The 21,249-nt window shown below is 39.4% G+C and overlaps 1 protein-coding gene across 1 annotated transcript in view; it reads left to right on the top strand.

Moving 5' to 3' along the window:
- Positions 1 to 21,249, top strand: part of LOC306849507 (RIMS-binding protein 2-like) — a gene marked incomplete at its 3' end in the record, with an annotated part of 50,783 nt that overhangs the window by 29,344 nt on the left and 190 nt on the right. The window contains exons 14-24 of the mRNA XM_079384592.1: positions 2,524 to 2,679; positions 4,793 to 5,554; positions 7,272 to 7,386; positions 7,838 to 7,954; positions 12,138 to 12,304; positions 13,502 to 13,670; positions 13,905 to 13,967; positions 15,213 to 15,316; positions 16,508 to 16,540; positions 20,072 to 20,143; positions 20,325 to 20,459. Of these exons, the coding sequence (XP_079240718.1) occupies positions 2,524 to 2,679; positions 4,793 to 5,554; positions 7,272 to 7,386; positions 7,838 to 7,954; positions 12,138 to 12,304; positions 13,502 to 13,670; positions 13,905 to 13,967; positions 15,213 to 15,316; positions 16,508 to 16,540; positions 20,072 to 20,143; positions 20,325 to 20,459 (1,893 nt within the window). The remainder of the gene's footprint in view (positions 1 to 2,523; positions 2,680 to 4,792; positions 5,555 to 7,271; positions 7,387 to 7,837; positions 7,955 to 12,137; positions 12,305 to 13,501; positions 13,671 to 13,904; positions 13,968 to 15,212; positions 15,317 to 16,507; positions 16,541 to 20,071; positions 20,144 to 20,324; positions 20,460 to 21,249) is intronic.

Genomic DNA, 21,249 nt, shown 5'->3' with positions numbered 1-21,249 from the left:
AGGATCGGCAGGATAGAGGGTGTTCCCGCTCGGCAAGATGCTACTCCTTCTCGAAGCGCCAAAGACCCCGGCCCAAGATCGCCTTGGATCCGGCGCCTCAGAAATCCTCCTGTTCATCCAGGCAGAAAGAGTAGGGGTCGGACCACCCCGACCAGTCTCGCTACTGCCGGACCACCCCGCAAACAGCCTCTAATGTGCCTCTTGTCACACCACTCAGCGCTGGGTACAGAGGGAAGTGTGTTATTTGTTCCCCACGGGCGCCTGGGCATCCGACCGCTGTGATAGCAGACAAAATAAAACACATACATTGAATTTACAACATTTATTTTACCAACCAAACATGTTAGAAGTACACACACATCTCCCAAAGACGAACCCCGGCAGGCCGACCATCGGTCCCTTTCTCTGTGTCAGATTTACTTTGTTGTCGTCTTCTAAATAATGCCGCGAGTGGGGCTTGAGGAAGTGACGTCGCCTGCGTCTGCGCAGTGAAGAATGGACGCTCCACCCGCTCGCGGTTCAGAAAATCTGGGAAGTCTTTGGCAGAGCTCGAGTAGACCTCTTCGCCTCCGAAGACAGCTCTCATTGCTCAATCTATTTCACGAAGAGCACAGATGCCCTGGCCCACGAGTGGCCCATAATCGCTTTGCTACCGCAGGTACTCAGACGAGTCAGGGAACAACGGCACAGGCTTCTTCTAATAGCCCCCCTCTGGAGGAACCAGCCATGGGTGTCTGGAGTTATTCCAGCTGCTCGAAGCAGCCCCGTGGCCTATTCCCTTGAGACGGCACCTTCTCTCTCAAGCGAACGGCACGCTGTGGCATCCACGGCCCAAGTTATGGGCCCTCAATGTGTGGCCGCTCAACGGGAGCCTTTCGACCTGCCAGAGCATGTCTTAAACACTATGGCAGAAGCTAGAGCCCTGTCTACCAGATGCCTCTATGCTCTGAAATGGTCTATTTTCTCGGCTTGGTGCCAAGACGGCGACTTAGATCCGGTTACCTCTGATGTATCAGAGGTTCTTTCGTTTCTGCAGGAGATGCTGGATAAACAGAGTTCCTCATCCACCATCAAAGTTTACACAGCAGCCATAGCGGCTTTCCATGCCCCTATTGCTGGCCGATCGGTGGGCAGGAATAGTGCGGTGGTCCAGTTTATACGAGGCGCCAGGAGAATTAACCCCCCACGTCCTCGTACAGTTCTACCTTGGGACTTACCAACCGTACTAAGGGCCTTGAAAGGCCCCCGTTTGAACCATTGCAATCCACGACCCTCAGATCACTCTCATTTAAAACCGCCCTGCTGTTAGCACTGGCATCGGTTAAGCGAGTAGGAGACCTACAGGCCCTTTCCGTCAATCCTGCTTGCCTGGAATTCGGGCCTAACGACTCCAAGGTCGTCCTGAAACCAAGGCTGGGTTGTGTACCTAAGGTCCTCTCCACTCCGTTCAGAGCCCAAGTCATAGCGCTTTCCGCACTTTCCCCTTCAACGGATGACCAAGGAATTGTCCCTGCTCTGCCCCGTCAGGACCCTGAGAGTATACATCAAGCATTCTGCCTCATTCCAGGAGATCAGAACAGCTTTTTGTCAGCTTCGGTAACCGCGCTAAAGGTCACCTTGTTACGAAGCAAAGAATTTCCAGATGGTTAGTGGATGCTATCACCCTAGAATACTTCTCCTTGGGCTTGCAGTGGTCCATTGGAGTCAGAGCCCATTCCACCAGAGTCATTGCCTCTTCCCGGGCATGGTCCAGCGGGGTGTCCATTTCGGAAATTTGTGAGGTGGCCGGCTGGTCCTCGCCGTCCACATTTATAAGGTTTTACAGCCTGGACGTCCCTGCCTTGCAGGCCAAAGTCCTTTCTGCTTAGTTTGCCGTCTCCGGCTAGTTAAGCAGTCTTATGGGTTCACTTGACCAACATTGTTCAAGTCCCTCCTTCACTTGGACGGTCCATATTATATAGACACCAAGTATCAACTATACGGGACGACACCCAGGCCACGGATGACCCTGATGGCTCAGCCTGTGCTTGGTGTATTTTATTAACTCCCCTGGGTCTTACTCCCACGTGAGTCATGGTTTTGAGTCGTTCCCTGTCATAGCACGGCGTGATTGTACTGGTTCCCATACAAACGTCTTACAGACGCAGTACGAGTGGACTATCAAAAGGGAACGTACTCGTTTACTATCGTAACCTCGGTTCCCTGAGATATGGGAACGAGTACTGAGTTCCTGGCCGTGCTATGAGCTGCATGCCTCAGTCGCTTCATTCAAAGAAATCTGAGAGGCGGCCGCTGAGCCATTGGTTCGATTTTATAGCACTGCACGAACCAATGGACGTGCAGTTTCACTGCGTGATTGAAAAGGCTTCAGTTGAAGAGGAAAAAAGGACTCATTCCCATATCTCAGGGAACCGAGATTACGATAGTAACGAGTACGTTAGTGTAACTAAGTCAAATTTGGAAGTTTTGAAGATTTCTTTCTGGAGTGTTAAATCATGTAGATTTCCGTTTCTGTACCTCCAGCATCATCAATATAGCCACAGTGAGGAGTACTACACCGAGAGCAGTCGGGGGTCCGATCTGTCTGACATCATGGAGGAGGATGAGGAGGAGCTGTACTCGGAGATGCAGCTGGAAGAAGGGCGCCGCCGCAGCATCAACTCACACAACACATTAAAGGTATGGAACAGACACCCTTCCGGCCGCCGTCTGTCTTGGGCGTGGGCCACAGGGCCGCAGGCTAGAGGCTGGGACAGACGAAGTGGGATGGAGTATGCCGTGTTCTCTAGGGCTCCTCCCAAGGGGTGGTACTAGATGATTGGCACTTCAACCTTATAGAATAGGCTTGAAAGGCCAACTGCAGTTCAGTTAAGGTGGTCTTTAGAGGTAAGGAGTATTTTTTTATAAAGTAACTTGTCCTGAATATGACTAGCGCTGGGTTTTTTGTGTTTTTGTGATGGTGAATTTAAAACAGGGGGTGTTAGACCTCTGATGTTGTACACAAAGCTTGAGCGGCAGGATCTTAATGGGTCACCCCATCCTCAGTCTCTCCTGGGTCCTAAAAGCGGGCCTCTTTGCACTACCGAACTTCGACGTCATCCAGTCATTTAGCCAGCTTTGTATAAGCCTGTCCAGTCATACAAAGCTCGATACATCTGAATGGCTTAACCTGAGGCTGCACACGCAATGCATGAGAAAACGATCTGAATATGCTTTACGCTCTCCAGATGTTGCAAACTCTGTTGTTCAGTTTTAAGTATTTTATCACTATGCATCTGTATCTGGTAGAAATCGATTTGGATTACTCTATATAGTAGAAGAGGCTCTTGTTACTTGGAATCACATATGTGCAGATATATACAGTGTGTATTTGTTTGCTTTGCCTGAAGTGTTTACCTCATGGAATATAACTCCATGGTTTTATGTGTTTGTGATTATTATTAAATAACGAGAGTTTTTTTTTGTGCTCTGTGTATAAGTATTACATAAATTGAATCTGTTTAAAGTGTCAAATTAGCTCCTACTTGATCTGGTGAAAATGCACATATCATTCCAAGGGCATTTTGGGAATCTCATTTAAGTAAAGTCTGCTTAAATGAAACAGTTATTCACGTTCGATTATGTTTGTCTCATGGTTACACTTCTGTTAAGTTTTACTTTTCTCAGTGTAATTTTACAATTTTGTGGATATCTGTTTCTTCATGAAAAATGTTTAATACTGTTAAGATTTCTTTAGAAATATATTTATGAAGTATTATACAGAAAGGGTTACAAAAAATACATGATGTATGGAATATATGAAGCAATAAATGGTATATTATATTTCAGTTTTTGTCATTTTTGTTTTGAGTTATCTTTTTGGAGACCTGAGCAGCCATTGGGATTGTGGTATGAAAACTAACACCTTACTGTATATAGGCTACAGTATATTCTACTGTTTTTTGGATTTGATTTGCCTCCAACTGCTGACATCTGTTCTACAAATTAGTATGATACAGAAAACTATATTTGTAGTAGTGTCGAACTTAAATATAAAAAAACTACAGTATTTTTTAAAAATATGCTGTTATAGCTACCACCTCTTAATCTAAAAATATCTGCTACGTGTATCACGATGTAGAAATTTAAAATTACAATGTTCAAACATAATTTGAAATAATTCGAAAATATTTGTCTTTTTATTAATATTTTTTAAATTTCCATTCCAGGTTACTGGTATATTTTTGAACACAATTCACTTGTTGCTTGGCAGATGAATCTCCATTTAGTTTTTTGTTTTTTGTTTTTTATTTCGTTTTTTCATGTATAGTCCTTTGATTCTTTAGTCTTGATCTTTTGATTGCCTGTTATTAATTTCTTAATGTTCTGTGTTCTGAACTCTCATCTGTAGTTTTTTGTTGTTGTTGTTGTTGTTGGATTGTGCTTTGTTAGTGAATTGTCTCAATGAGCCCTGCATATGTGATACTTTCCAGTTCTCATTTTCTCTACGGTTTGCAGTTCCTGATGTTTTCCTTCTACAGATTCCCTCCCGTCGCATGTCATGTCCGTCATGGAATGAGACTGCATGCCCTACATTCGACCATGACCTCCGATAACTAATTCTGTCTTTATTTTGTCTTTCTTTTCCCATTTTGTTCTCTATTTGCACACTGTTTTATCTTCTCTGCCTGTTCTAACACAATCAAACAAAACCCGCAAAAAACAATCCCGATTTTAACTAATTGAAAAACGTCCAAATCTAACTGAAACTTTGGCTCCTTCTTCGTCCATCACCCTCTCCGGCTTCTAAAAGGCATATTACAGGAGACAAGACCTAGCAGTGGACCGAGACAGTTGGGACCTGCAGCGGGAGGTGGTACGACAGCGATCCTTGCGCTCCCACAAGCGGCTCCACAGCATCCCGGAAGTTGCAGAGGAGGAACCGGACACCGGGGTAGAGGTCATGGGCCAGCGGCTGCGTTTCGAGGAGGCCCGTCCGGGCACTCCTTGCAGGAGCCCGCGGCCCTACCACCAGGACTCACGGCAGCCAAACCACCTCTCCCCGAGCAAGAGCATCCGCAGGCTGCAGAGGCAGCGCTCCTCTCCGCGCTACAGCTCCATGGAGGAGCGGCCACCATGCTGGAGCAGCAGCAGTAGCAGGCAGATCACCAAGAGCCCGGACAGTGGACTAGACTGCGGAAGCGAGGAGGAGGGCTCGCTTGGCTATCGTGGATGCTACCACTTGTACACGGGGAGCAGGCCACTGCGGGTGGGTTCTGGCCCCAACATGCGGGTGATCCACAGCGAGGGACCTGTGGAGAGACGTGCTCTGGCTGCCGGCAGGAAAAGGACACTGAACCGGCAGTGCAGCGTGGAGGAGGACTTTCTGGATGCCATTCCAGAGACGAGGAGCATGCGGGAGTCGTACCACCATTACCACTATCATCCACACCATAACCATCCCCAACGCAGGTTCCAGAGCGAGGGCAGGCTGAGCGAGGTTGGCAGGACCTATCACAGGGACATTAGGGCCTACTCTGTGGCCAGACTCAACAGGGCAATGGATGAACCCCTGGTGTGTGTCTCCTACCCCTCCTCTCACCCTTCCGCCCTCTCCTCATCTACCAACAGCTTTGTGTTCTCATCGACAAGCAATTAAACCATTCTTCTGTTCATGGTGTTCCACATGTGTCTGTCATCGGTTTATTTGGTTTTGTTCTTCTTGTTTTGCTTTTTTGTTTGGTCCATTTTGCTAGACGTTGCTTAACTTTGTTATTGTTTAATTTCACCTTTTGATATTACTCTTGTTTTGGGGGGATTTTAGCTTATATGATCTTTCTTGACTTTTTTGATTTGGTTTAGATCTCATGTGACTTTGTTTGATTCCTAGAGTGTCGAGTGAAATTTTTTGGATGTGTAGATTTGTTTTGATTACCTAAAGGCCATTTCTGAGTGTTTCTTGTTTCTGTTGTAAGAGGAGTAACAAATTAAATAACAATGTTTCCACAGTCCTCCAACTTATACTTTAGAGTCCAACCTAGACGTTTCTAGTAGGTATTCAACCCTGCTCCTGGAGAACCACTATTTTTCAAAGTTTAGCTCCAACCCTAATCATCTGAACCAGTTAGTCTGGGTTCTCGGGATCACTTGATCTTACAGGCAGGTGTGGAAATAAACTTTGCAGGACAGTGGCTCTCCAAGAGCAAGGTTGAAGACCTCTGGTTTAGAGCAGTGTTTCCAAACCCTGTTCCTGGAGGCACCCCATAAGTACACATTTTGGTTGTCTCCCTTATCTAACCCATCCAGTTTAGGACTTGGAGGTCTCTACTTGGTCTCTTTTTAAGTCTCTACTAATGAACTGATGAGTTGATTTAGATGTGTTTGATGGGGAAGAGTTAAAAAATGTGTAGTGTTGGGATGCCTCAAGGAACAGGGTTGGGAAACACTGATTTAGAGTTGTTTATGGGAAGCCGGAAACACCAAAGGAATGACAAACCTGCACATTTAAAAGTGCAGTATGGACTTAAGTTTTTCAAGCCAATGAACAATGCGGTGCCACTGATTGGAATGTTCAAAACTTGTTTATTTGGGCTTGAACAGATAACTCGCCTCACTTATCTGGATTGAGCAGCACAGATGCATACTTTTTTTGGTGTGTTTTGCTTCCCATCGTTGTTTTCTTCTAATACCTGCTCATACATCATCAAGGTTTTTGCACTACTGACCTAATAGTACTAAATAAAGGGGGACCAAATAAATATTTCAAGAATCAGAGATTGGAAAACTGTCCATTATTCTGAAAATTCCAGGCAAATCTCCCAGGATGTCTGTGGTGGTTAAGGTCCTGACTACTATCGTATACAGATTTGCAGCATGCTATATACCTGTACTGACAGTTTTATATACTCAACACATTACATTAAGTGTAGGCAGACCATAATGTAGAATGATATGAATCAGAAAGCTCATATCACAAACTACATTCAAAACTTTCCCATACGAACTGAAGAGGAGCAGAACAAAAACCAAAATGGTCTTTAGCTAAGCATCTGATTTCTGCCAAAACCCTGCTCATGTTGTTGTCAGAGTTTGTTTCAATTGTTTATGTTAAATGTTTTGGCGGGTTCATCCTCCTTGTTTTGATTTCACTTAGGACTAGAATCTTGTTCTCTAAATAAATCACTTTATTTATTTTCATTTTGGGGTTGATGGGGAATCTTTTTTTTTTAACAGGATATCTATTTTTAAGGCACCGCAGGCTTTGATTAACAAATTAATGTTTGCTTTTGAAGATTTTAGGGAGCTCTCCCTCAACGGGACGCTCGGATCGACTGGACCATTCCGGACGTAGGACGAGTCACGGCTGTCCACCCGCTCAGAGAAGGCCAATGACAGTACCTTCCATTGGTTAGTGTGATCACATGATGTTTGGACTCTCCCTCCCTTCATTTAGTGTCTTTCGTAGAGACACCTATTGCGTGTTCTTCTGTTTTCCTCTGTTCTGTAAGCCCTGGGAGTCACCTTTGGTTGACCTTTGCCATTCATTCTGTTTCAGATTCACTAATAATTATTTAACCGCTTTATTCTAGTGTACAATTGGTACTCCTAACAGGCCACACATTGTCGCTTAGAAAACCATCATCATGTTGAACATTGCTGTTTTACTCCGGAGCAACTCATGTCAGCTGGCTTTCAATACTGTTTTAAGATCAGAATGCCATTTCTGATGCTTTAATGCTATAGAATTTAATTTCCGATCCTAAAACACACCTTGAGAGCCTTGAAAATGTCATAATGCACAAATCACGGGCTGAGTAGAGGGGCTGTGGCTGTAATGCTCTGATTGGTGTTTCCGTAGAGATCACCGTGGAGAATAACAGTGAGGGGAACCTCTCACCTATCAAGGACGATGTTTACTATACCAATGTAGCCCACCACAGGAAATGGCCCCCACAGCGAACAGAGCACCGATATGGTATGTGGCGTGAAAAAGAAAACGATAATCTAAGAAAAATTACCAGACCAAATTTGAACTAATATATCACATTATTACCAACAGTATCTTGTTTAAAGACCCTTATGAAATCAAAGTAAGAGTTTTGTGGCTTTTAGTCCATGTCTGTTAGCTTTGAGTGGCCTATAAAAAAGCTTACTAAGGTTACCCAGTTTGAGCTTAGTTTGAGTAAATGCTTATTTTTCAGGTTTAAGAATATAGATTGTCCCAGCAATATAGAAAAGCGATTTAGAAACTAAATTTGCCTGGCTTTCTCTGCTAATTATAATATTTATTTTATATGAATTATAAATAATATCCTTATTGTATTAGCATTACACATGATAAATTATTTAGCAATTATTTATAAAAAAAAATAATAATAAATATATATGTGTATGTGTATGTATGTGTGTATATATATATATATATATATATATATATATATATATATATATATATATATATATATATATAGGTAAACTTACCTTTCATTAAAGCTCTTTGTTATATATTTTTTTTAACTCTAATAAACCTACTCTGAAACCAACTAGCTTTGTGTAACAGGCCAGAGGTCACCTGTCTTCTAATCTCCTAAATGCTGACAAAATAAACTGTTAACATACTTTTGTCCCACCCAAGCTCCCTTTTTCAGTAGGAAAAACATAAATTCAGAAAAGTAGAGTGCAATTTTCAGGTGATTACATGGGGTCTTTAAATGATTATTTCTTAACTTAATGCAAGTTGAGCTCTACTGACTACTTCTGTGACATGCTGATTATCACAGATGAAAATTTAGGTTCTTCATTTTCTAAAAAATAACAGTGTCTCACAGCAGTTCTACCTGAATAAATAGAAAAAAAAAATGGTAACACTTTATTTTAAGGTGTCCATAATACAGAGTAATTACCTAGTTAAGTATTTAGTAGTAGCCATTGTACTTACATGCAATAAAATGTACTTACCATGTAACTAAGTTATGGAACAGCCTGTACTTACAGTTTGTAATTATATAGATGTAATAGGCAGCTATTGTTACACATATGTAACAGGCTGAGTCTGTTACACAGCAACTTGTGTAACCAAAAGATTGTCACATGTGTTGCAGACATTATACAACGTAATTACAAATGTAAGTAAACAGGCATAAGCTACATAAAATGAAGTGTATCAAGATTGTACTTAAGTGTACTAGTAGCGGTGTAACTGACTCGGTTTGTTACATATGTGTAACAGTAGCTGCCTATTACATCTACATAATTACATACTGTATAGTTTCACAAATAGGCTAATTATAGGGACACAAACATGTACTGTACAGTGAGGGAAAAAAAATATTTATCCCCTGTTGATTTTGTACCTTTGCCTACTGACAAAGAAATTATCAGTCTAAAATTTTAATGGTAGGCTTATTTATACAGTGAGAGACAGAATAACAACAAAAAAATACAGAAAAACGCTCAGAAAAGTTATAAATTGATTTACATTTTAATGAGTGAAATAAGTATTTGACCCCTTCGCAAAACATGGCTTAGTACTTGGTGGCAAAACCCTTGTTGGCAATCACAGAGGTCAGACATTTCTTGTAGTTGGCCACCAGGTTTGCACACATCTCAGGAGGGATTTTGTCCCACTTCCCTTTGCAGATCCTCTCCAAGCCATTAAGGTTTCGAGGCTGACGTTTGGCAACTCTAACCTTCAGCGCCCTCCACAGAATTTCTATGTGATTAAGGTCTGGAGACTGGCTAGGCCACTCCAGGACCTTAATGTGCTTCTTCTTGAGCCACTCCTTTGTTGCCTTGGCCGTGTGTTTTGGGTCATTGTCATGCTAGAATACCCATCCATGACCCATTTTCAATGCCCTGGCCCTGACGGTACATGGCCCCGTCCATCGTCCCTTTGATGCAGAGCAGTTGTCCTGTCCCCTTTGCAGAAAAACACCCCCAAAGCATAATGTTTTCACCTCCATGTTTTACGGTGGGGATGGTGTTCTTGAGGTCATAGGCAGCATTCCTCCTCCTCCAAACACGGTGAGTTGAGTTGATGCCAAAGAGTTCTATTTTGCTCTCATCTGACCACAACATTTTCACCCAGTTCTCCTCTGAATAATTGGCAAACTTCAGACGGGCCTGTACATGTGCTTTCTTGAGCAGGGGGACCTTGCCGGGCGCTGCAGGATTTCACTGCGTAGTGTGTCACCAGTTGTTTTCTTGGTGACTATGGGCCCAGCTGCCTTGAGATCATTGACAAGATCCTCCCGTGTAGTTCTGGGATGATTCCTCACCGTTCCCATGATCATTGAAACTCCACGAGGTGAGATCTTGCATGGAGCCCCAGTTCGAGGGAGATTGACAGTTATTTTGTGTTTCTTCCATTTGCGAATAATCGCACCAACTGTTGTCACCTTCTCACCAAGCTGCTTGACGATGGTCTTGTAGCCCATTCCAACCTTGTGTAGGTCTACAATCTTGTCACTGACATCCTTGGACAGCTCTTTGGTCTTGGCCATGGTGGAGAGTTTGGAATTTGATTGATTGATTGCTTCTATGGGCAGGTGTCTTTTATACAGGTAACAAGGTGAGATTAGGAGCATTCCCTTTAAGAGAGTTCTCGTAATCTCAGCTCCTTACCTGTATAAAAAACATCTAGGAGCCAGAAATCTTGCTGATTGATAGGGGATCAAAAACTTATTTGACTCATTAAAATGCAAATCAGTTTATAACTTTTTTGAAATGTGTTTTCTGGATTTTTTTTTGTTGTTATTCTGTCTCTCACTGTTCAAATAAACCTACCATTAAAATGATAGACTGTTCATTTCTTTGTCAGTGGGCAAACGTACAAAATCAGCAGGGGATCAAATAATTTTTTTTCCCACTGTACACTCTACACAGAAGTTCAGCAGTAGTCTTAGCAGTAAAATATGGGACAGTTGTACAGCTAAAACAGCACATATATTAGACAAAATTACACGTCTTCACATGTCTTTTAACCTACAGATTTAAATTGTATATGTAAAACTGTAAACAAGCATAAATCGGAAGTATATCTCAGATAGTTACTAGAGCTTTATTTGTATTGCTAACTTTAAAAAGAACAGAAGCTGCCTTTACCTTAGAAGAATAGACATGCAGGAGTCTCTCATTAACATATGAAAGACAAAAATGGATGAGGTACATTTACTGAGCCATTTTTTCGATTCATTTACCTTTTATATGAATATTTAGGTTTTAATCAAGAGGTAATTTTATTTATGTGCATTTATTAGGGTTAGGTTAGGGTTTCAGTCTGTAAGGGTGATTGCTCCTTTCTTTGTGCTCATTGTGTGGTCTAAAACACCAGACAGTGCTTGTGAACCCCTCTTCTCCTCTTGCTCCCCTTGTTGCCTTTTTCTTCATCATCCATCTTTTACTGAGCTTCCTGTGAGATCCTTGATTTTCATTTGCATGAATATCTTTCTTCTGTTGGATGTTGTAAGACAGCACACCATAAGAGCATAGTTGCCAGCTTTCATAGAGAACTATGAAAATTAGTGTGATTTTAAATGCCGCTTGTGAATGTTCTTCATATCCTTATCAGTAACAGGGTGCATGATTCACCTCTATCAGCTCCATATACACTTTTAATTAACTGGCATGGTCTACTATTTACACCTCTCTAAGACTTTGGTATAAAATAAGAAAAAAAACGTTTGAGATTGGTAGTGGATCATTCCAGTAAAATTCTGGTAATGAGTTGCTGCATGTCTGTCCAAGAATGTTCAGTAAAACAGCAACGTTTTTATCCTTTCCTTGTTCTTTTAATATGCATGGCAGTTTCAAACATGTTCTTACTGCATTCTTCTGTTTTCAGCATGCTTGTCTATTATCCCACTGGTGTGCTGTGCGCCAGATAATTTTACTGTATAGAGAAACATGTATATGTATAAGTGTGGTTAGCATTTTTTTCAGTTTATGATGTTAATATAAGTAGTTTTAATATGAAGGAATGGTACATAATATAGTCATATAGCAGCATACTGTATATCATTTTCTTAATATTGTTTAGCTGTCACAGATTGATACCTCTGAGGATATAGATTAGGTTAAGTGTGTTACAGTCTCTTTTTGGCTTTACATGTCCTTTGGTTTCTGTGTGTAGCAGAACCTTGCCCTCTCCTGTGTTTCAGATGATTATGGAGAACGAGACCGGCGGTCTCCAGACTACTATGAGTCAGAGCCAGAGGACTTGTCCCGAATCTTTGTGGCCATGTTTGACTATGACCCGCTATCAATGTCTCCTAACCCCGATGCTGCTGTAGAGGAGCTTCCCTTCAAGGAGGGCCAGATCATAAAGGTTTGATCTGAACTGACTGATGTCAAGCAATTCTCAACTGACATTTAATTCCATGTCTTGTTTTTTTATTTCTCTTTCCACCTTTTAAGACTTTTTATTTCTACTCTGTTTTGGGATGCATCGATAAACATAATTGATAATTATGTTTATATAATAATGTACAAATGTAATTGCCAGTTGTAAAAGTAGTGATTATTAAATTATATAGTATAATGTTAGGTTATTAATACACATATGTAATATAAATGTTATATTACTTTGTTTTTGTTCATTGTGAATGTATGTGTGTGAGCACTACTTCTAATGTTTGTGTGTGTATATATATATATATATATATATATATATATATATATATATATATATATATATATATATATATATATATAAATATATAGACACATATACACACACATAAATTTATTTATACACACACACACACACACACATAAATTTATTTATACACACACACACACACACACATAAATTTAGCATTAAATATACATACATATTTATATGGATTTATAATTAATTATTTTATTTTAAAAATACATTAATTCATTAATAATTGTATACATAACTTTGTCAGTTATGTGTCGTGTGTGTCATGTGTTTCCCTCTTGTGTCCTTATTTGGTTTGTTTCCTGTCCTTTTTTAGTGTCATTATTAGTTCATTCTTGTTCAGCTGTGTTTTAGTCATTATCCTGTGTATTTAAGTCCTGTCTGTTCAGTTAGTTTTCGTCTGGTCTACTCGTTACTCCCCGGTGTTCCTGTGTGTCAGCCCTGCCTTGTCTTGCCCTGATGTCTACATTAAAGACTGTTCATTTGAGTTTATCCTCGTCTCGTGTTCCTCGTTCCTCCCCGTTGTGTGCACCGTGACAAAATTATTGTATAAAATTATTTTACTAAATTGTATTGTTCTATTCTTTACACTAATACCGATTTTTTGACTGATAAATATAGTTGATAATTATATATTTATGTACCAGTATAGTTGCCAATGCCAAAATTAAATAATACCGATTATTAAATTACTTTTATTGTTATATATTTATATACACAAACACACACATAAATATATATAATAAGACAAGCATAAGTAAATAATACAAGATAGAAAACATTAGAAGTAGTGCTAATTATAGTGTAATTAAAAATGCAATGGAACGAGTTCAATTATGGCCCTGCTGTGTTGTCCAGGTGTTTGGAGAGAAGGACACAGATGGATTCTATAGGGCAGAGATCTGTGGCCGCAGGGGGCTTATCCCCTGTAACATGGTCTCAGAGATCCAGACGGATGATGATGAAATGATGGACCAGCTGCTCAGACAGGGGTTTCTTCCTCTCAATACGCCCATTGAGAAAATAGGTATTAATATCTGACTATTCTCTTTCTTTCTGAATTATTTTAGATTAACATGGTGCTAGTCTGCCAGTCCTTAAATTCTATCATCTCTCATGTCGTTCCAAACCTATATGACTTTCTTTCATCTGAGGAAAACAAAAGGAATAATAGCAAAATGTCACAGAAGGATTATTCCTTTAAATCCTGTGCCTTCCTTACCTTCATTCTTTCCCCTCTCTCTCTTCATTTCTCTTCAAGTAAACTGTAATAGGTTCAAAGATGGCCGTTCAGTTAATCGTAGGTCCAGGAAATCCAAGAGAGGTTTGTGCCCACACAATTTCTTCACCAGTTTTCTCATTCAAACCTTTCTTTACTTTTTCACTTAAGTGCCTTTTCACAGCTCACCTCCAAGTTTCCCTTTAACACTTGAATGTCACACAAGCATGACTTCTTCTTTCTGTTCCCACTGACACCTCATACAGGAAATAATGCAGATTGAACAGTGGGGACCAAAAGTCTGAAACTGCTCTTTAAATGTTTCTATTTTGTATTTTAGAGCGTCTTGAGCTTTAAGTAAACACATCTGACCATTTATACTGAAATTCCCATGATCAGTATCACACATTTACTTTTGATTTCTTTGTTTGAAATTTTTAATCAAACTCTATTTCTTTGCATTTTCAATTTGAAATGTTTAATATGCTGTAGACTCAAACTTTTGGACCTCACAGTTCAGAATAGTGGACATTTGGATTCGATATTAATTACTTGTCTACTAAATGTGCCTTTTATTGTTGTTAAAAAATGTTGATAATATGAAATGCCGTTGGTTGTGTCAGTGTTGCTGTTTTGGCTTAGACAGTAGAAAGTATTTTAACACTGAAAAATACTTCACAAAGTTGGTAATATGCTAATCTAAATTTATCCATTAGAGGGCAAAAAATGAGATGAATAACATCTAAAGGAGTTTGTTTTGATGTCATTATTACAACGAGGCCTGCTGTCATTCATAAACCATGCTATTTTTTCACATGTTACCCTGGACCCAGTCTTAAGTGTAAATTTTTCGAAATTGAGATGTATACATCATCTGAAAGCTGAATAAATATGTTTTCCACTGATGTATGGTGTGTTAGGATCGGACAATATTTGGCCGAGATACAACTATTTGAAAATCTGGAATCTGATGGTGCAAAAAAATCTAAATATTGAGAAAATCTCCTTTAAAGTTGTCCAAATTAAGTTCTTAGCAATGCATATTACTAATCAAAAATGAAGTTTTGATATATTTATGGTAAGAAATTTACAAAATATCTTCATGGAACATGATCTTTACTTAATATCCTAATGATTTTTGGCATAAAAGAAAAATTCATAATTTTGACTCTTACAATGTATTTTTGGCTATTGCTATAAATATACCCCAGCGACTTAAGACTGGTTTTATGGTCCAGGGTCACATATTTATATGTTTGATTTTAATTATCAACATTCTAATTATCAGAGAGTACCTTGGTTTAGTTATTTATTTGTTTTGCTCATTTATTCTAAACCTCTTTTTTTCAGAGAGGAACAAAAGGAGTGGAAGGCAGCACGCGGTGTCGACGCGGAGGATGGTGGCCCTGTATGACTATGACCCCAGAGAGAGCTCTCCTAACGTGGATGTGGAGGTACTAATGGAGTTCATTTTGTCTGGGCTTTTTCTTGCACTTACGGTCTCATCCCATAAGCTTTTGATTTTACGCTGGATGCCTGCCTCTGTAATAGCCACCAAATTCATTTTCAGCTTATTTTCCTTGCTTTTGCAGCTACAATGTGGTTTGTATTTTTTATATTACTGTTCATTCAAATGGCACATGGCAGCTCTAAAGGTTAAGTTCAGGTTAAAAATAAAATAAAGTGCTGTCATTATTTACACACTGTTGTCATTCTAGTCCTGTATGACTGAAGTGTGTAATTTCTTGCCAAATAGAATTAAAAAATATAATTACTGTTTTCAAACAGGTTTCCCAAAATCTCCCCCTTTCTGCCACAGTGTTATTTTAATGTTATTTATACATTGTTATAGTATTCATAATATTTAAAATTATTTTTTTATATTTTCAGTTTTTATTTTAATTGTAATTTGGGTTTCAGTCATTTTGCCATGTGCTTCTGTCATTTTGTTCAGTTGTTTAAAATATATTTGTATTTAGCTTTATTTTTCTAGCTATATTTTTGTAATTTTAGTACTGATATTGAAGTATTTATTTCAGTTAGTTTCCAAGGCTACATTTCTAATTTTAGTGTATATTTTCAAAGTTTTAAGTTTTTCATGTAATATAAATATATACAGTATTTTAGATTTATTTCAGTTGCTGAAAACTATTTTAATAATTTTAGTTCTAGATAACAGTAACAACACTGGTCCATCAATGTTTGGAAAACAAATAGTCCCACCCAACAAACTTCACCTTTAAAATCGGTAATAAGCAATTCTGAATGTATCCATCAGAGGGCATCAAAATAGAATAACATCAAACTGAATGATTCATATTACCATCCTGACAACCAAGCCTGCTGTCATTCATAAATCATGCTGTGCTTCTTTTTTTACATATTTACTTGTTTAAGTGTAATCGTACTTCATATACAATTCTAATACATCAACAAAAAAGAAATAGCAATGTTAAAAAAAATCATATAAATAATAACACCCATCAAATTGTCCAATTCAATTCCAAATCTATTAAAAAAAAACACTCACAGAACAAACAAGGTTAGATCAGCTAAGTAATAACTATATATTATAATTAGTATTTCCAAGTCTTTTACACCCCATTGTCACTTACTGTCACCTTTGTATTGCCGCTGGCACACAGGCCCGCTATGGGGGCAGCTTGCAGAGTGAGGAGGTGAGTGTGGAAGGAAGTAGTGAGTCTACACTCACTGAGCCTGTGCCAAATGACACTCTATTTCCTGCTGAGGGAGCTCACTGCACTGCATCAGCACCTGTACTGTGTTTGGACATCTCACTTACGGGGCCCAAACATTATAATGCATGTGCAGTACATTTGCATTTCATACTGAATGTGTTTTAAAGCCTTCATAATTTGCTTGATGAATGATTCTCTAAGGAAATAAGAGGACGCTTTATATTCCATGATGGTAGTATTAGTGTTATGCTTCAGTGAACCAGATAAGCATTTAAATTAATTCCAATGTGTATGCATGCATTTATCGGATATTATGAATCATTATAATGCATTTATGAAGGCTTTGTGACAGGCTGTTGAGAAATCTGCTCTGCTGTAAGTGAGTGAGTTCCTATGAAAGGAATAGTAAATGGTTATTTGTGACACTGAGATATCTGTGTGTGATTTTTGCTGTCGTTGGATTGGAGATAAAGGGTTACATAATCACTGTGGTTTGTGAACACAGCTCCCAGTCTGACTTTGAGGACCTGCCTTGCCCAGTGTTGGTTGATCTTTGTTTGTATTTCACAAGTTTGGTGGATGTTGTTTTGGAGTAGAGAATGTTGCTATAAATTATTGCTATTTTATTTACTTTCTAATAAGGTACAAAGAGATTCTTTTAGATATCTGACATTACGTATGTTTGTTTTTATGAATTTACAGTTAGGCCTAAACCTTGTGTAGGTTGAATATGTAGGTTTTAATTGTCAAAAGTTATAGTGTACAAGTGTCTAAAAGTGAAAAAAGTGCCCATATACAGTGGTGTGAAAAAGTGTTGGCCCCCTTCCTGATTTTTTTGCATGTTTGTCACACTTTAATGTTTCAGATCATCAAACAAATTTAAATATTAATCAAAGATAACACAAGTAAACACAACATGCAGTTTTTGAATGAAGTTTTTTTTATTATGAAGGGAAAACAAAATCCAAACCCACATGGCCCTGTGTGAAAAAGTGCTTGCCCCCTAAACCTAATAACTGGTTGGGCCACCCTTAGCAGCAACAACTGCAATCAAGCGTTTGCGATAACTTGCAATGAGTCTGTTACAGCACTGTGGAGGAATTTTGGCCCACTCATCTTGGCAGAATTGTTGTAATTCAGCCACATTGGAGGGTTTTCGAGCATTAACTGCCTTTTTAAGGTCATGCCACAGCATCTCAATAGGATTCAGGTCAGGACTTTGACTAGGCCACTCCAAAGTCTTCATTTTGTTTTTCTTCAGCCATTCAGAGGTGGATTTGCTGGTGTGTTTTCACACCATTCAGAGGTGGATTTGCTGGTGGATCATTGTCCTGCTGCAGAACCCAAGTTCGTTTCAGCTTGAGGTCACGAACAGATGGCCGGACATTGTCCTTCAGGATTTTTTGGTAGACAGCTAAATTCATGGTTTGGATTTTGTTTTCCCTTCATGAAAAAAACCCTTCATTTAAAAACTGCATGTTGTGTTTACTTGTGTTATCTTTGATTAATATTTAAATTAGTTTGATCTGAAACATTAAAGTGTGACAAACATGCAAAAAAATCAGGAAGGGGGCCAACACTTTTTCACACCACTATATATATAGACAGACAGACAGGACGGACGGATATAGATAGATAGATAGATAGATAGATAGATAGATAGATAGATAGATAGATAGATAGATAGATAGATAGATAGATAGATAGATAGACAGACAGAGATATACAGGTCCTTCTCAAAAAATTAGCATATTGTGATAAAGTTCATTATTTTCTGTAATGTACTGATAAACATTAGACTTTCATATATTTTAGATTCATTACAACACAACTGAAGTAGTTCAAGCCTTTTATTGTTTTAATATTGATGATTTTGGCATACAGCTCATGAAAACCCAAAATTCCTATCTCAAAAAATTAGCATATTTCATCCGACCAATAAAAGAAAAATGTTTTTAATACAAAAAAAGTCAACGTTCAAATAATTATGTTCAGTTATGCACTCAATACTTGGTCGGAATCCTTTTGCAGAAATGACTGCTTCAATGCGGCGTGGCATGGAGGCAATCAGCCTGTGGCACTGCTGAGGTGTTATGGAGGCCCAGGATGCTTCGATAGCGGCCTTAAGCTCATCCAGAGTGTTGGGTCTTGCCCAAGATTCTCTATGGGGTTCAGGTCAGGAGAGTTGGCAGGCCAATTGAGCACAGTAATACCATGGTCAGTAAACCATTTACCAGTGGTTTTGGCACTGTGAGCAGGTGCCAGGTCGTGCTGAAAAATGAAATCATCTCCATAAAGCTTTTCAGCAGATGGAAGCATGAAGTGCTCCAAAATCTCCTGATAGCTAGCTGCATTGACCCTGCCCTTGATAAAACACAGTGGACCAACACCCGCATCACTGACTGTGGGTACTTGACACTGGACTTCAGGCATTTTGGCATTTCCCTCTCCCCAGTCTTCCTCCAGACTCTGGCACCTTGATTTCCGAATGACATGCAAAATTTGCTTTCATCTGAAAAAAGTACTTTGGACCACTGAGCAACAGTCCAGTGCTGCTTCTCTGTAGCCCAGGTCAGGCGCTTCTGCCGCTGTTTCTGGTTCAAAAGTGGCTTGACCTGGGGAATGCGGCACCTGTAGCCCATTTCCTGCACACGCCTGTACACGGTGGCTCTGGATGTTTCTACTCAGTCCACTGCTTCCGCAGGTCCCCCAAGGTCTGGAATCGGTCCTTCTCCACAATCTTCCTCAGGGTCCGGTCACCTCTTCTCGTTGTGCTGCGTTTTCTGCCACACTTTTTCCTTCCCACAGACTTCCCACTGAGGTGCCTTGATACAGCACTCTGGGAACAGCCTATTCGTTCAGAAATTTCTTTCTGTGTCTTACCCTCTTGCTTGAGGGTGTCAATGATGGCCTTCTGGACAGCAGTCAGGTCGGCAGTCTTACCCATGATTGCGGTTTTGAGTAATGAACCAGGCTGGGAGTTTTTAAAAGCCTCAGGAATCTTTTGCAGGTGTTTAGAGTTAATTAGTTGATTCAGATGATTAGGTTAATAGCTCGTTTAGAGAACCTTTTCATGATATGCTAATTTTTTGAGATAGGAATTTTGGGTTTTCATGAGCTGTATGCCAAAATCATCAATATTAAAACAATAAAAGGCTTGAACTACTTCAGTTGTGTTGTAATGAATCTAAAATATATGAAAGTCTAATGTTTATCAGTACATTACAGAAAATAATGAACTTTATCACAATATGCTAATTTTTTGAGAAGGACCTGTACGGACATATAGACGGATGGATGTATATACAGACGGATGGATGGATGGATGGAAGCACAGATGGAGAGATAGATATAAAGATAGAGACAGACAGGCTGATTTATGATTGATTGATTCTTTAAAGTAATTAATACATCTACATTGTGGTTGTAACTGTTGCATATTAAATTAGCTCTGTGACAGTTATGAATAATGACTGAAATCTAACATGTTTTACTTTTTCTGTCCTTCAGGCTGAGCTGACGTTTTGTGCCGGCGATGTGATCACAGTGTTTGGAGAGATCGATGAGGATGGTTTTCATTACGTGAGTAGATTATTTACACCATCTACACCACGTTTTTGGTCCAGAAACCATGCTATTCTGCAAAACACCTACTGCTGTTCTTTCTTGTTCGAGGTTATTCCTGCTTTCAGCCCTAAACACAGAAGAGCCACCACACTGGCATTTAGCCTTAGATGCATGATGTCTTCTGTTTTCTATTTAGGGGGAGCTCAATGGACACAAGGGTCTGGTCCCCTCCAACTTTCTTGAAGAAGTGCCTGATGACATGGAGGTTTACCTCACCAACACCCCGAGCCGTCACCCCCAGGACCACCCGTCCCGGACAAAGAACAAAAGGGTACATCCTGTTTCACACTAGCCCTCTGTCATCCATTCGCTCTTTTTTTACTCTCCTTCCTGCTCTGCTGTTTTTTCCTCTTCTCCGTCTGTGTTTGTGTTGTGTGACAGCCGGTTGCTTTTTTGATGGATCATTGAAGGAAAACAGAAAACAAAAGAGAGCTTACTAAACACAGAGACATACCGTAAAATACAAGACTGAGGAACCTTATTTTTATGTCAGATGTTCTGCGGAGGAGAAATGTGAACTGTTAATGAAATTGCATATTCATAAAGCATTGTTTGGAAAAGAAGAATTCACACAAAGAGACGTGCCAGATTATTACTTTATTGTTATTATTTCTGGAAAAAGAAGCACTAAAAGACTATTATTTTTTACCTAATTCAAGTGAGGCATTGTAATAGATGCTTTATGAATGTAACTGTGTTTAAAAGTGAAATCAATTTATAATAGAGAAGATAGTTTTGATGTACAGAGAACTGATTCCATGTAGAACTGTAGAACTGCATGCTTTTTCTTTCAGAATGCTTCGACACCGCCGTGAAATCTTTTTAGGTGCTTTAACAGATTGAGACCAGTTAAAAAAAAAAAAACTACAACAACCTTAAACCCTTTTGTATATGTTTCCAAAAGAATTGTTTTTTGTATATTGCTGATATATAAGACTATCAACTTAAAGAAAGTCACAAAACAAATGTTGCAAGTAGAGAGAGTTATCAAGAATGATTTTATCTGTAGATGTAGATATTGTACAATGGTCTGTATAAAAAAACAAAAGAGAGAGATAAAA

Source organism: Barbus barbus (assembly GCF_936440315.1).
Source record: "Barbus barbus genome assembly, chromosome: 29".
In the NCBI taxonomy this organism is placed as follows: Eukaryota; Metazoa; Chordata; class Actinopteri; order Cypriniformes; family Cyprinidae; genus Barbus; species Barbus barbus.
Note: the sequence above shows the minus strand (reverse complement) of the source record. Positions and strands in the feature narration are given on the sequence as shown.